Source organism: Pocillopora damicornis, chromosome 3 (genome assembly GCF_964200805.1).
Source record: "Pocillopora damicornis chromosome 3, jaPocDami1.2, whole genome shotgun sequence".
Classification (NCBI taxonomy): Eukaryota; Metazoa; Cnidaria; class Anthozoa; order Scleractinia; family Pocilloporidae; genus Pocillopora; species Pocillopora damicornis.
Genome location: NC_142672.1, coordinates 3533523 through 3548857, shown reverse-complemented (window position 1 = coordinate 3548857; position 15335 = coordinate 3533523). Strand labels below are relative to the sequence as shown.

Below are 15335 nucleotides of genomic sequence, written 5' to 3'. Positions count from 1 at the left end.
AATGTCTTGTTTTCTGTATCGTGAGTCATTGCTCAGTTGGAATTGATATTTAAATCTTAATTATAATCATTTAAATCCAACAGAATGTATTTCTTTTATTACTTTTCCACTGACTGCCAAACCAGCAAGCCTTGAGGCATTAAACTGTGAGGACTTTAAAAAAGGCCCTATATTGTTTACATGTAGCTTCTTTGGGGGAGGGGAGTGGTAAAGTTTCAAATTTGGTTAAGAGTATGTAAAACAATAATAATAATGATAATAATGTTAATAATAATAATAATTCTTTTTTTTTTCCATCCTTTGTTGCAAATGCATCTGACCCAAAGTCATCATTGGAACATACCAGAATAGCCTTTTTTTAATGCAAGGCCTCAGTGGTGCACAGATATGATATGAAAATAATTTTCTCTTGTGTCAGGCATCAGTCAATTTAGGAATTACCAAGTGTAAAATTTCAAGTCAATATGGTCCAGAAACTACTCATTTTTGTAGAGGGTGGAGCTGGGAGGGGTGGAGGGGTCGAAATTATTAGGTTTGCGTACCGTTTTCACTCTTTGCACCCTGAGCACTCATACACGCACACTTCAGATGGATGCTCAACACAACAGCGCCAAAAAATTATCAAGCAAATGACTAAGACGTGCAAAGCTTCCAAGGTTAATATAAATTTACCGCTATAAAGAGTGAAAAGGCCTTACAGATTTTACACGTAGCTTCTTTAAAGGTACAACTTCCTATGACGTTTTAACAAGATTATCAAGTTGTCAAATACGTATTTTCATATGATTGATACCAACTGCTTTATTAAGTCGAGATAAGCTTTATGTCAAGAATAAATAAGCGGATTTCTACACTTACGACGAATTTTGTGGTCCGTTAAAAAAAGTACTTGGTTCAGTTACGTAGTTCACCGAAAGGTCAATTTTTTTTGCCTGCTAGGATTTCTTTTAACATTGAATACATTTTCGAGACCTGTACTCGACGAGGTGCACTTCTTGCGATTGTTCTGCAATCTAGCGGGTCCTTCGGAAAAACGTCACCGAGAGCAGAGCTAAGACACTATTCAGAAGCAAGTATTTTCTAGGTTTAAAATTCCCTTCGGTTCCATTTAACCGTGAGTAGAGTTTAGAATTCTCGAAGAAAGCGTATTTTAGCCAAAGGCAGAAGATTCGTATTTGAACGGAGCGCAGCGAGATAAGGTAATATTCTTTCACGCGAAAATGACAGAAAACATAGGGTTAACAGATAACTTCCCATTTGTTTTTTCTCGCGCAAGTAACAAAAATGTTCCCTTCCCTGTCCCCATCCATCGCACTTCAACCAGTCGGGGGAGGTGAGTATAGAATTGGAAACAAATCATCAGAAGGCTTGGTTACCTAATTGAGCCTGGTATCTAAGCTCCTTCAGAAAGTGATTTCTGCTGACGCAGCACCGCAGCTCTTTCTCGCTCCAGACTCTGCGCGTTCTCATCTACAATGCACTTCGGATTATGGAAAGTGGGAGAGAGGCATCAGCCCTAAAAATCGCTTTTCATGCCCCTGCGGATGTTTATAACACTGATTATTGGTAGATTTTGAAGTGTGTGTTTCTTAGTCCATTGTCTTCACTTAGGATACGGACAAATCGGTGTTCAATCGATTCTCGTTATTCACAAGACCACTCGAAATAGCTGTGCATGTGTCCGATACGTCTGCCATGTGCCAAAATTGAGCTGTTTTAATCGTTTGATACCAGCCCAGCTGCCTCATGAATCGTAAAAAAACCATCGATTACACCGTCACTCGAAGGCCCAGAGAGCGCGACTCATCCAAGTTTCGCCAAGACAGTTCCAGTAGAGAAGCGAGAGGTCGTGATGATGGCAATAGCCGTAGTAAGACTCCATTTTGGTCGAACAACGACAATAATCTGGTAAGTAAACAAATTCGTAATGAGTAAAGTCCTCTTTTAACTTTTGAAATAAATCACTGAGACATCTTTTTACGAAGGGATTTTTAAGTATTAAATGATGATTGGTATGTGGTAAATGTTAGACTGGGTCATAACATCGTTATCACAGGAAACGATTTGTTTTGACTTCATGTACCTCCACAACACAACCTTCTCTGCTGCGTATTTAGCAGCTTTATACTCCTAAGTTTTACCCTGACATCCATATCAATACCTTTTATACATCTATGACCACTTAATGGAAGGTGATCTTAAATAGAATCTGTTTCCCCTGAAATTGTAGCCTTCTTCTATCGTTGTCTCAGTCAGTGAAGTCTGAACACTACTGCATGAAGTTGATTACTCGAAGTCTGAACATTCTCCCACATGTATTCTTCATGAAAATGTAGACATCATAACTTAACATTTATTCCTCGTGCCAAAAAATATCCAATCTAATTTTTTCTGAAGTTCACCCCAAGCTTGCTTGGAACCAAAGTCATGAAAAACATATCAACTTTCTCGGAGGGTGTTTAACCTTCTCTACATCCTTCAGCCTTAATTTAGCTTGTCAGATCTCAAGCTTATTCTCCAAAAGTAACTATAATACTCTCCCTTCCTAGCTAGTTCTGAAAATTTGATGTTTCAGCTAAACTGCCACCCTACTATTTATATAAGTATCCTCTAAAGTGTAAGCAAGACAGAGGTATTTGGGGAAATCATGGGGTAATTATTGATCTGTAATGCAGTCTCCGTCCAAGCATATTTCTTTGGTTTTTTTTTCTGTATTGAAGGAAACTGAAACAGAGCTTACCTTTAAAAAAACACAACCAAGAATGTAACAACTTTGCAACCAAAAGCATTGTGGGATTGAGTCTTCCACAGTGAAAGATGTGTACAGCTTTTCCTTCCAGAAAAATTCTTCTGCAACTATAGTTTAGTTTAAATCCCAACATCTGATTTTCCAAATTAAATAATAGTGTATAAAGCCCAATTATTGTATGCTCATATTTCAAACTTAGATTGATTACGCTAGTAGGAAAATGAAAGCTATTAGATTTGTGATGCGCGAAAATCTTTCGTGTTCTCCTTTTCAAGTGGTAACCAGTAAAATTTGCTGCCTGTAGCACCTCTTATTACTACCTGAAATCAATTGCAATTCTTGAAAATTCAACAGGTACAAGGATTGCTCTACTGGTTTGATAATTTATTTTACCTGTTGTGCTTAAAATAGGGGAGAACACTGGACTTTTGTATAGTTCAGAAACTGAACAATAGTGAGTTAGTTGGCCAAGGCCTCTTCAATGTCAGCTATATCAATGAAATTCACTTTCTTTGTGATTTTGTTTCTCTGTTTTTATTTTGTTTGCATCAAAAAAAAGAAAAAGAAATACCAAGTTTCCCTAATAATCCCTCTCAATATTTTGAGAAATTATAGAAAAAAGCTTGAAGGTATATACCATCTGGTACTCTGCTAAATTTGTTGTCAGTTGTCCCAAGTTCAACTCCTTGACTGTACTTTGTATGTGGCCAACTGGTCTGTCTCCTCCCAGTTGGGGTTTTTAAACATTGTGTTTCTTGGCAAAGTTTCAGTTTGTTGATATTGGCCCTGAAAATTCCTGTGGGGAAGTGGCTGACCGAGTAAACATAAATTCATACAATCACACTTATATTCAGTATATACATACATGCACAAGTCAAGTTATCAAGTCAACTTACCCTTTTATGTTTGGGTGTCAAAATGACAAAGGAAAATGTAATGTCTGCTGTACATAGTGGAAGCTTAAAATGTTATAAACAAAGTGACAGTAGAGACAGATTTTCCATGCTTATTTTGGGGGGGGGGGGGAGGTGCTTGTTTGACACTATGACCAAGGGGGTGGATTGGTTGTGGGGGAAGAATGCTTATAAGAGGGTAGGGGCTTATTTATGTAAATACATTATGTAATATTTCAAATCTTTGGTTTAAAAAAAGAATAACTCAAAATGTTTTTGAAGGTAATGAAAAATTCCGAGAAAATTCTGTCATCTTCAGGTATCAGACCAATGACCTCTTACTTGCCAATGGGTAAATATTTAAAATGTGGCTCCCCACAAATAACTAAATTCATTTTTAATTACATATGAACAATACCTCTGTGCAGTTTAGAGCTAAGTATTGTTCTGACAGCAATAAGCCAGTACATGTACAAAGAAATTGACTCATCTTTCTCACGCATTCTAAGAATGTCATATGCATGATACATCATGGTATAAATTTTGATATTGCGAAGAAGAAAGGCTGTCAAAGTGTTAAAACAATGAATATGAGCTATTTCAGAAGAGCATTTTTTTTTTCGGCAAAACATGAAAGAAGATGTGGTTATATATATATATATATATTCAGCAAAACATGAAAGAAGATGTGGTTATAGATATATATATATATATTGATGCTCATGGTGTTCAAGGAACCAAATGTGACAGCCAAGTAAACAAGAAATCCAGTTCCAGGACTCCAACTACACCTGTAGCAATGATTTCATTGGCTGTCATCTGTGTAACATACTTTACAAGGTAATGTATTAAAGTTGGTTTTTAAAATTGTTTTAGTATGGATCAGACTGACCTTGTTCATGTTGGTATGGTAATAGTTGGATGAAAATAGTTACTATTTCTTATATAGCAAGGTAGTCTTTAACCCTTTAACTCTCACAAGTGATCAATATGAAAATTCTTCCACTAATATCCTTATGTTATCAAGCAAACAGCTTATGAGAATATTCAAACTTATCAGGTAGAGGTTGTTGTCTTGATCTGACACCAAATTCTCATAACTAATTTTCATGGATATTTGTAGCAGCTGAAGGGGAGAATTACATGTACTAATCAGATCTTGGGAGTTATGGGGTTAAGTAAATTAGAGCATTCTGATTGGTTCTAACAAGGGCGGGATAAAGGCTGGCATAAAGGCTGGCAAATTGAAAGTAAACAAGTTTGTTTGGGCCAGTATTCCCCCTCTATGGCCCTCACATTCGGTTATTAACTAGTCATTAATTTTTCTGAAGCATTTCAGCAGGTGAGAATCTTAAATCCTGAAACAATATTGGCTACTTGTGTGCTCATAAGTGGCCATTTGCACCACAGCAAAAAAGAAACTCAGTAGAAAATATACATGAATTATTTTCTGGTCTAAAATGGTAGATGTATAGGAAAAAATCAAGCCTTTGGGGACAGTTTTCTCCTCAACAAATCTCCTGCCTGATAATCAACATTTTTAATGAATTTAGTGATCCAATGAAATCCTGTTGTCCAGGCACAAGGAAGATACCAACATGTGCCTACATCAGTAGCTCTCCATGTTGAAAATATCATGTACTCTTTTAGCTATAGGGCTCATATGGCCAGTTTATGTGGTGCTTATCTATTAGCTTTATTTTTTGATGTTTTTTTCTGATCTGAGCTTGGAAACCTCTTCCAACATTGTTTTATAATTCTAATAGTTGTGTACAGGAAGTTTGACATGCAACCTTTCTTGGTGGTGATCAAGCAGAACTGTCTTTTTGTGAGTGCTGCATTAAGTTAGGTTCGAATATGAGACATTGAGAGAGTACTGATATGCAAGTTAATCTCCTTCTTTTCTTGACACTAACTAAACATATATATTGTATGTTTCAGTTTCTCCAGCAAAAGGTCAGACTTAATTGTCTACTCTAAATCAGTGGCTATACCAATGAACCTTTTGGGGTTTTTGGTCAAAATGTGTTTCTCTCTTACTGAGTTTGCACCAAAGTTTCCAGAGATACCTCTGGAGTTGCATCCTAACTGGGCAATTGGCAGTATATTATCTTTAACTTTAGCATCTAATATCAAGAGGTGTATCGTGCAAGGTTGATATAGTATTCAAATACTTTGCTGCATTCTCTCCTCCTTGTCTTCAAGCTCATGTTGTTTTTTTAAATGCAATTCATAATATATAAAAATGAAGGGAAAGGTCAGGAAAAAAAGATAAATTACACTCAATTGAAAGTATGTAAAAAAAAAAAAACCAAACAATAACAAAACAGCAGTAATGAGAGGGGAATGCTTACTGGTCATAGATTACATATAGATTACCTTTCAAGTGATTTTCAAGGTGATTTCTTCCGCCTTTCCCTTAAGTGAAAAACATAGATTACTTCTCATGGGTACACTTTGGCAACATGTACTGTGGCTGTAAGAGTACCTTAAAAGAAGGCCATCTTCTTCTTCATATCCTTGATGTTTTATATTTAGAATTTTGATGTTCATGTGCCCCTTAAGTTACATCATTTGTCTTTGTTTAAACAACTTTTTGTTGCTTTGTAAAATTTATGTTTGGTATGGAGATTGCCTTACAAAGGCTTAAAAGGTGATACCTGTAACAAAGTTCCGGTTTGGTACTGAACAGAAAAATAACTTAAAAGATATTTCAAAAAGAATTTCAATCTTGACCCAAGGTGTGGTTTGCATATGCAGCCAGATCTTGCGAATTGACCAAAGAAAACAAGAAAAAAGTGATGAAGCTTGACTGCATGGTTTCTTCATTCCACTGATATCCTTTACACATTTATACAATTTAATCTCCAGTTCAGCACAAAACTGAAATCTAAAATACTTTTGAAATCTACTTATTTTTTCAGGGAAGTCAAGCTAACTTCAGTACTTTGCAGATGTTAGACAAGTTGAAGGACATGGAAACAGGGAGCCTTTATGACAGAAAAAGGAATCCTTTGCTGAGTAACTTACAGAAGGAGATTTCAAGAGATGTCCCGTCTCAGCATGACAGAGACAAATTTGGAACATTTGGGAAAGTAATTGGAAGTGGCTTCTCAAGAGGTCAAAGCAGAGGACCAATTATTGATGTATTTTCAGAAGATTCGCACAGTTTATACAGTGATTCAAACTCTAAACGAACAGATTCTAGCAACAGTAAAGACTGGCAACACAGAAGAACAGACAAAAATGACTCACAAAGGAAAAGAAGCCACAGTCCTGATGATGAGTTGTTGTCTTCGAATTGGAGAATTCGAGAAGACACAACAACTAAATGCAGTCATAGTAAAAGTTTAAACCCAAGCAGTCAATGCATGGATGAAGATGTTGATCTAAGAAGTGTGCTGAAACAGTTCCAAAAGAGTAGATGGGAGGACAACAGTGAAGATGTTTTTGATTCAGGTTTCAGTGCAGATTACAGAGATGATGACCATCAAAGAAAAAAAGGTCCCTATGATGACAGTGTGAAAGGAAGTGACTGTAGAGAACCCAGGGACTCTTTAAGAACCAGGTAGCAGTGTAGTATAAGGGTTAGATGAGGAAGATATGATAATGGGTAAAGGTTTGGAACAGATCAGATCAGCTATTTAACAACATTGGGGTTTAAAGATCACACATGTATAAATGAAATTTGGAATTTTTCTATGAACAATTACCATTATCTTGAGTATCAAAACTGCTAGATGAAAAGTATCTTCCTGTTTTCTTTTTCTGTTTTCTCAAGTGGCTTGTGTAGCTTACCTCAAATTAAATTTTTGCCCTAAAAGTTGTTATAATTTCCTCTTTAAACCATCTCTTGTACCTTTTTTGTCCCATCTCTCTTAATAAATTTGATTTTGTTTTCTCTTTGGGCCCCAGTGATGACAGAGACCACAGGGAATCAAGATATGGCAGGACCAAACATGGAAGTCTGAATGATAGAAATGCAGAAGTATGGTTGGACACTTACAAAGAGTCATCAGCACTTGAGTTATCAAGTTTGAGCACTGATGCTTTGAGAGACCTTCCAATATCAGAGCTTGCTCGAAAGGTAACTCAGAAGTACAAAACTGGCTTTGAGCTGGGAAGGCCATTCTTTGGATTGCAATCAGAAGGCCAAGATAAGGAGAGAGGTACAAGTAATTATCATCCCATTGAACATTGGGAAACTTTTTTGATAAGTGGTGAGGTTTTATGCTGGACAAATTATAGAAGTGAGCAATACATGTACTATTGGGAAATTTCCAGTGATACTTGTCCTTATATATAATTTACTGCTTTTCTGGACCTATCATGCTATTTGCATGCTAATTTTTAACAAGTAGTGCCTCTTTTTTGCAGCAATACAGTCTGTTTATCTTGATTTATTGACCTTTTTCGAAACAAGGAATTAAGCATGAAAGTAGCTGAAGATCAAATGCAGCATGCTTAATAGTATCTATTTCATGTTATTAGGTTGGGAAAATCCAAACTTTGATGTTTCAAAGGCACCTGAAAGGTGGAAACCATCCTTGGATGCTCTAAATGACCATGGATCAGAATCATATGGTAGGACTATGGACAGCCGAAGCATTACGCAGACACAGAGGAACTACTCAGGAAAGCATTCCAACAGCAGCAACCTATCAAAATCTAAAGCTGGTGAAGAGTATATGTCAAAGAACATTTTTGAGTATGAAGACCACAAGGCAGACAGCAGTAGACAAAAAGGCAATTCAAAAATGGTAGCTCAGTCTTTTAAAAGTAGCACTTCAACATCACACACAGTTTTCAGCCAAAAGACTTTGAAAGGTTCGGCCTCATCCATGCTGAATTCAAGGCAAAAACCTCTGTCTCCATCTGGATTTTTGCCAAGGCAGTTGCAAACACCAGTTGGTAAAAATGTTAAGAATGTGGAAGTTGGCAAAGGTAAAGGACTGGATGACCCATCTTCATTTCCACACAAAAGTGGTTACTATCCAAGGAACACAAAAGAAATATCAAGGTCACGCAGCAGAAGTTCTGAGGGAGATGATTTTACCAAAGACCTTGGGAGTAGCATAAGTGGCTCAAAAAGAGAGGTCAGACCTCCTTCCAAGGGGAAATTTACAAACCAGAATTGGTTAAGTTTGGACAGTAATGTAAAACAATCCACAGGAAAAGGTACTTCAAAAGGCACTAAGCAGCAGAGTGCAGAACAGGGTAGCATGCATTCAAACAGCAACAGTGGTAGAGGAGGCTTTAAACCTAGTGGTAGAGGAAATTTGCAAACCAAGAAGGGTGGAAGAGGTACTTCATTCAGTCCTCGAAGCAGAGGAAGGGGTGCAAAGGGTAGGGGAAGTATTAATAGTAATAAAGGAAGAGGCACTATGAGTTTAAGAGGAAGAGGATCGGCAGTGCGTGGAAGAGGTAGAGGAGTCAATCAGCCGCCGGTAGGTGCTACGGTCAGAAACATATTCCGAAGAAGTAGATCTGTCTCCCCTGTGGGAAGCAAATTTCGAAGATCTTCCAGGTCTCCAAACAGTCCAAAACGAGACAAAAAAAGGAGGAATGAAAGAAGTAAAGAAAAAAGAAGTAGAAGCCGAAGCAGCAGTTTTTGCAGCACCTCTAGCAGTCACAGTTGCAGTACAAGTTCCAGTTGGTGCAGTGTTAGTCTTGACAGTCTGTCAGGGAAAGGTGACGGTGACAGGAAAAGACGTCATAAACATAAGATGCACAGTTATGAGAAGAAAAAAAAGAGTACAGTTAAATCAGTGGAGAAGTTGAAAAATGATATAAAAACTATGGAAAAGCAGCTTGAACAAAAATATTCCAGGTCTTTTGGTGAGAAGAAAACTGAAGGTCCTGATTGTAAATTTGATGCAAAGACTGTAAAGGGAAAGCCAAAAGTAAACATCAAAGATGAGGACAAATGGTTTGAGCAAAAAACAATCAAAACTGCTCTTGAAAAGGGAAAGGAAGACTCTCAGGGTACATTTGACTTTAAAACTCTGAGGGAAGGGTCACAGTTAAACAATAAAGAGGAGAAGAAAGATATAAAAACTAGAGAGAGACACAGTGGGAAGAATGTGCCTGTTGTTAAAGAAGAAAAGGGGATCAAAGAACAACAAGGTAAAGATTTCAAAGATGTCAAGAGGGAAGGAAAGAAAAAGACAGACAATGTGAGAGAGGTAATTTTCAAACGAGACAAGGAAAAAGAGTCACCAAAAATTACAAATAAAAATGGAGAGTCTCCAGTTCGTGAGGTGAAGATTGTAAATGAAGTGAAGAACAGAAAGGATAAAGTTCCTGATGAGAAATTAGGTTCAAAGATAGAGCTCAATACTCTTAAGATAACAATTGATCAAGTTAAAAAGAGGCCTGATTCCAAGAAAGACATAGGTGAGGAAAAACTTTTGGATGAAGGAAAAAGGTCCTCCAAGTCACCACCTGGAAAACAGAAGAAAAAAGAAAAAGAGAAAGTAAAGGCAAAGAAGGCAAAGAAGAAAGCCAAGAAAAGAAAGCACAACAGGGATAGTGAAGAATCAGGTGATGAATCAGTATGTAGTGGTACTTCTGGCCAAGATGATTCTTCTTCTTGCATATCACAGAAAGGTCACTCTGATGAACGGATTGTAGAGGTTTCCTCATCAGTAGGTTTTGATACCAATGCAATTGCAGTGCACTATGCTAAAAGAGAAAAAGCAAAGTATGGTAAAGGAAAAGTCAGGAACAATCTAATTTCTGTTCCTGTTTCAGAAGGAGCAGATATTGCACAAGAGAGGAAGATCCTTCCAAAAGAAGGATCACAATGGCTAAATGAGCAACAGCATGGTTATACATTGACTAATGAAGGACAACATAGCATCAGTAGTGATGTCCCTTGTACTGAAATGTTGTTTCCTAATGAAGGTACATTTTATGAAGGATACACTGAAAGTGCTGTTGGTGATCAAGACTATACCACTATGTATCAGGAAAGTGAGAATCCCAGCCAGGTGTGGCCATCAGAGCATGCAGAGGGTGATGACCCTAACAACTACTATTATGAAGAAGGAGCAGAGGGTGAAGGTTATGGGCAAGAGTACTATTCCTACATTGAAGAGGGCGACTGTCAGACTGGTGATCTAGGAGACAATCAGGAGTGGTTTGAAGGTGAATATCCACAGGAAGGTGCAGAAGGGGAAGTTTATGGTGGATATGAAGGGGAATATTACCTTGGGGAGGATGGACTCTATTACCCTGTTGAAGGTGAGGAGTACCAGGAATACCAGGGAGAGTATGCAGAGGGTGGAACAGATGGGCATGGTTTTGATCCAGAGCAGGGTGGTACCTTCACTGAAGGTGACTATCAGTATGCTGAAGAAAGTGGTGTGTGGCAGCATTATGAGGAAGGGGCAGTTTACCATGATGAGGAAGCTTGGAATCAGGGTGAAATAGAGGGACATTGGCAAGAGGAGTACCAGGAAGGTTATCATGGAACTGAGTGTGAATGGGGCACTGAGTACTCTCAAGAATATGATGCTGGTGCACAAGGGTATATTGTTGAGGGGGCTGAGGTTTTGCCTGAAGAGGGCTGTAGTACAAGTGAAGGATATGATCACCAGTTGGCAACAGAGCAACAGTACATGGAGGAAGGTCCTGTCCATGAGGAAGGCTACCATGTTGAAGATGGCTTGGAATCTCAGCAACAAGGGAAGCTAGTAACATCTGCACATCATGAAGAGCCTCCAACATTAAAAGAAGACATGGCTACTGCTCCAGCTGTGAAGGATGTTCAACAAAGCAAACCACTTAAGTCTATCCTCAAAAAGAGCAAGCAACTTGCAAACGATGGAAAAGGGACAAAACTAGTCAGTGAACGCCTTTCTCAAATGAAAAGACAGTCAGCACACACAACAGGTGTACTTCAAAAAAGTAGTGCATCTTCTTCATCTGTCCAATCTGCCCAATCAGTTGATAAACAAGAGGAGAGTCCAGACCAAATAGCTACAGTAAGTGCTCAGTCTGAGGCACAACGCTATCGTGAAATGGAAGAGGCCATTTTGTCTTCACAACCTAAAGATGCAGTTGGTACAGAATATGTGATACGAGTCCATGGAAGTGGGACAGCAAATTTCTACTGTAAACTTTGCCAGTGTCACTTTAATACACTGACAGCTAAAAACTTACATATAAAAGGAATGAAACATATAGAGCTCTATATCCGCTTAAAGTCTTCACTATTACAATCTGTCATAAAGGACACCAAGGTGAAAGCTGCTAAAAGACCTCCAGATGATGATCCATCAACAACACAAAAAATTCCACGGCGATTTTAACACGGTATAGTAAGCACTTTTTAATTTTTTTCTCCTCTGTTATTCTTGCTCCTTTTTTGAGTTAATTTGTTGTTTGGGGCAAGTTTTTGTAATTTTATAACTTTGGATAAATTACCAGGTTCTTTTACACAAAATTGACCTATCTAACTACAGAAAAATAGTGGTTTCCATATAAATTATGCATAATTTTTGGTTGCTTTGGTCCAAAGCATTGATTAGTTTGGTTGAATAAAGTTGGATTCCTTTTTTGTCTCCCACAGTGTGAATGACTAATTTTGTTAAAATGGGACTGTAATGAGGCTCTAGTGTTTTGCATTGTTTAAAACCAATCTCCATGCTTACATCTGTTTTTGTTTTTGTGTTGTAGACTTTTTGTAATACAGATGGCAACAAGACACTACATGAGGCCAGAGATGCAACTGGAAAATATTTTCATTTGTTTTTTTTGCCAGGAAAGAAAAACAGACATTACTAATGGTGCATATTTAACTACATCTAGTGTGAGTTGTGAAAAATGGATATGAATTCTTAAGAAAATTATAGAGACTTGTAGATTGTAGTGTTAGCTGGTGTTCCTAAATTAAATATAACTTTTGTAAGGAAATGGAGATTGATGCTTGTCAGATGAATATTGTTTTCTCAGGCCCTTTTCTATTCATATTTTTACATAAATGTATTTATTTTAAAAAATACTTTGAAGCATTTCAGGAAAGGAGGTTATCCCCCTTGGTTTTCACCACTAACAGGTTGATAAAAAGTGTCTCTTTTCACTTTTTTATAATATGGAAAACTTAATATATTTCAATCTATCAAAGAGCCTCATATATGGAAGAAAATGTCCAAGTGGAATTTAAAGCCACAGGCAGGGATTATTTATTCTTAAGACTTACCATCAGTGTTTAACTTGTTATTAATTAAGGTCATCCAGAGCTTTCAACATAATGGTTGTTTACTTGCGGTCATTGAAAAAGAGATAGACCTATTGTGGATTTGTTGGTCATTCTTAGAAAATAATCATCCCACATTGATTCAGCATCAAGAATTGTGTGAAGTAGGTTTCAAATGATTTTCTCTATGAGAATATTTGTACTGTCAAGAACACCTCATTCTGTAGAAAGGCATGTGAGGTACTAGTACTTGATTATTTCCAGTGATAATAGTTTTGTTTGTCTGAAGATTCCCAGTATTTGGTGAATAAAAAGGTGATTTAAAAGGTTAAATTTTTGGATAAGCTGGCTGATATCTTGGAGTGCAAAAAAAAAAACTTAATTAGATTGCTGGACATAAATTGGCCTTCTGTTGTTTTTATAGGAGGGTGGTTGTATTCAGTAGACAAGATCACAACCAACAAATGTACTCTGAAATTCTCCATTCTGGGTAATTATTCTCTCAAGTGTTGTGTAATCTGAAAAGTGTAATTTTAAACTGGGGTTGCTTTGCACCAAACCGACTACAAGGTTTTGACTCATTATTGTACTTATCAGACTGTTTTTGGGGATGGAGGAAAATTCTGGGTGTGTATCCAACCTGCCTGTTATAAATAGTAACCCATATGTACTGCTTTTACACCTGTCCTTAACACTCTCAACCAAAGGTAGTTTTGTCTAGCACTTTTTCTTAGAAGTATCCTGGAAAGCTTAAGTTAAACATTTTATTCGACAAACAAAGATAAAATTAAGTTCACCTCTTCTTTGTTACCTAGTCATTACTATGATTACAGTATGGCTCTAAAACTTAGTATACTTGTTGAATAGTCATGAACAACAGATTTTATGTTTTGCCTCCATTCTGAAATTATGTAATAAATCAATAAGTTTGGAACTGGTTTTGTTTTGTTTTTGGTGTTTGTGTGATTGTGACCCTCTGCCTTTTGAATGTTTCCAAAAAATTTGATAGTTGAAAATTTGTTGAGAAGGGGTGAGCTTTTATGCTATGATTAATTGAAGGAACAGAAAATGTTGAATTCATTTTCTCATGAAACTGAAGGTTGTTGCATCTATAGAGCATGCCATGGTGTATTGATGAAAATAAAGGAATTGGTGATAATTTTTGCAAACTTCAGTCATAGGCTTAAATAAGTGGGAAGGATGTTCATACCCCTGGCTTCAATCTGTTTAAAAAATGGATATCCTTGAGGAGACATGAAAGTAAGACTTATTTACCTCTCTAAGAGGATAAGTGATGTAGGTGGAAAACATTTGCATAGAGCAATTTTTGGGTGTAAAAATGGTGAAAATTACACATTGCTCTAGAAAAGGTTGTATCGGCTGATGAGGTCAATCCTAAGACTAGGTCACTCCAGAGCTATGAGTTGAATTAACAAAAAATTTGTAGCCAGATACCTTGTTAGAGAGATAAGTTTTCACTCCATGAAACACATGCAGAGATACCCATTATGGACAATCCTAACACTTTCTAACACTTGAAGGAGAGTTAGTTACAAAAATTAATGTAACAAAAGGAAAATTGAGTGAAGCAGCTCATGCTAGTAACTGTGGAACCTCCCTTTCCATCAAATCAGGGGTAACTGGAAGCAACAAAAAGTAGTAAAATTACTTGCAAGAAAGACCAATCAAGTGCTTATTAATGGGGGCACTTAAGAATCTATGTCTTTAAAGAGTACATCAATTGGAATATCCAGTGTCTATGGTTCAGTGTCTGTCAGTAATGAAAATCTTCTTGGAGTTTTCCTTAACTTGCGCTTGAATTTGACTTGGCCTTGGAACTTAGTTACTGGGATTAACACACACTTAAATTTGACTTGGACTCAGAACTGACTTAGGATGTCATTCAGCTCATGCTTAGGATTAACTCAGTGAATTTATTTACCTTGTACAAAATTATATTCCTTTATTGTATGTGGTTCTATTTTAGGTTGATGTTTCATGATCAGTCCATCATTTCTTCGGTTTCTGAATGACACTGAAGCCTTGAACCAAGTCTTGCCTGGATAACTAATCAGACTTTTGAAAGAAAAGTGATACTGCAGTGTTGAACTGTTCAAAGGGACAACCACAACAGAAGTTGGAGGATGTGAACATGGTGTGATCATTTCTTCACGGACTAGCTTCACATAAGGAATTCTGAAGAACTGGACTTAACTAGCTGACTTGAAGTTAATTTAATTGGGTTTCTTATTTTTGTTTTTCTGTGCAATAACTTACCTTGACTTCAAACCTCCATGTGCCATGACATGTTGGGTTATGTGCCTTTTTTAAGCTTTAGTGGGTCAGAGTGTGATGCAGGTCATAGTGTCCAAATTACTACTTTGCCGACAGGTGGCTAATTTTATAACATGATACTGATGTTCTTGACAGTAAGGGAGGGAGCACATACTAAAGGGGGAACAGAATACCACTATCCTCAGTTGAGCTTGCT

At 37.2% G+C, this 15335-nt stretch overlaps 1 protein-coding gene across 2 annotated transcripts; it reads left to right on the top strand.

Annotated features, from left to right (window-relative positions):
• Positions 1-1443: 1443 nt before the first annotated feature.
• Positions 1444-13778, top strand: LOC113666175 (uncharacterized). 2 transcript variants are annotated; one of them, XM_027181934.2, is made up of 5 exons: positions 1444-1908; positions 6567-7210; positions 7558-7811; positions 8134-11961; positions 12325-13778. In XM_027181934.2, the coding sequence occupies exons 1-4, from the start codon at positions 1747-1749 to the stop codon at positions 11955-11957; spliced, it is 4884 nt and encodes a 1627-aa protein (XP_027037735.2). In that variant the 5' UTR covers positions 1444-1746; the 3' UTR covers positions 11958-11961; positions 12325-13778. The 2 variants fall into 2 exon arrangements, with proteins under 2 accessions (XP_027037735.2, XP_089057099.1); XM_089200973.1 differs by having other exon boundaries at positions 6567-7213.
• Positions 13779-15335: the final 1557 nt, after the last annotated feature.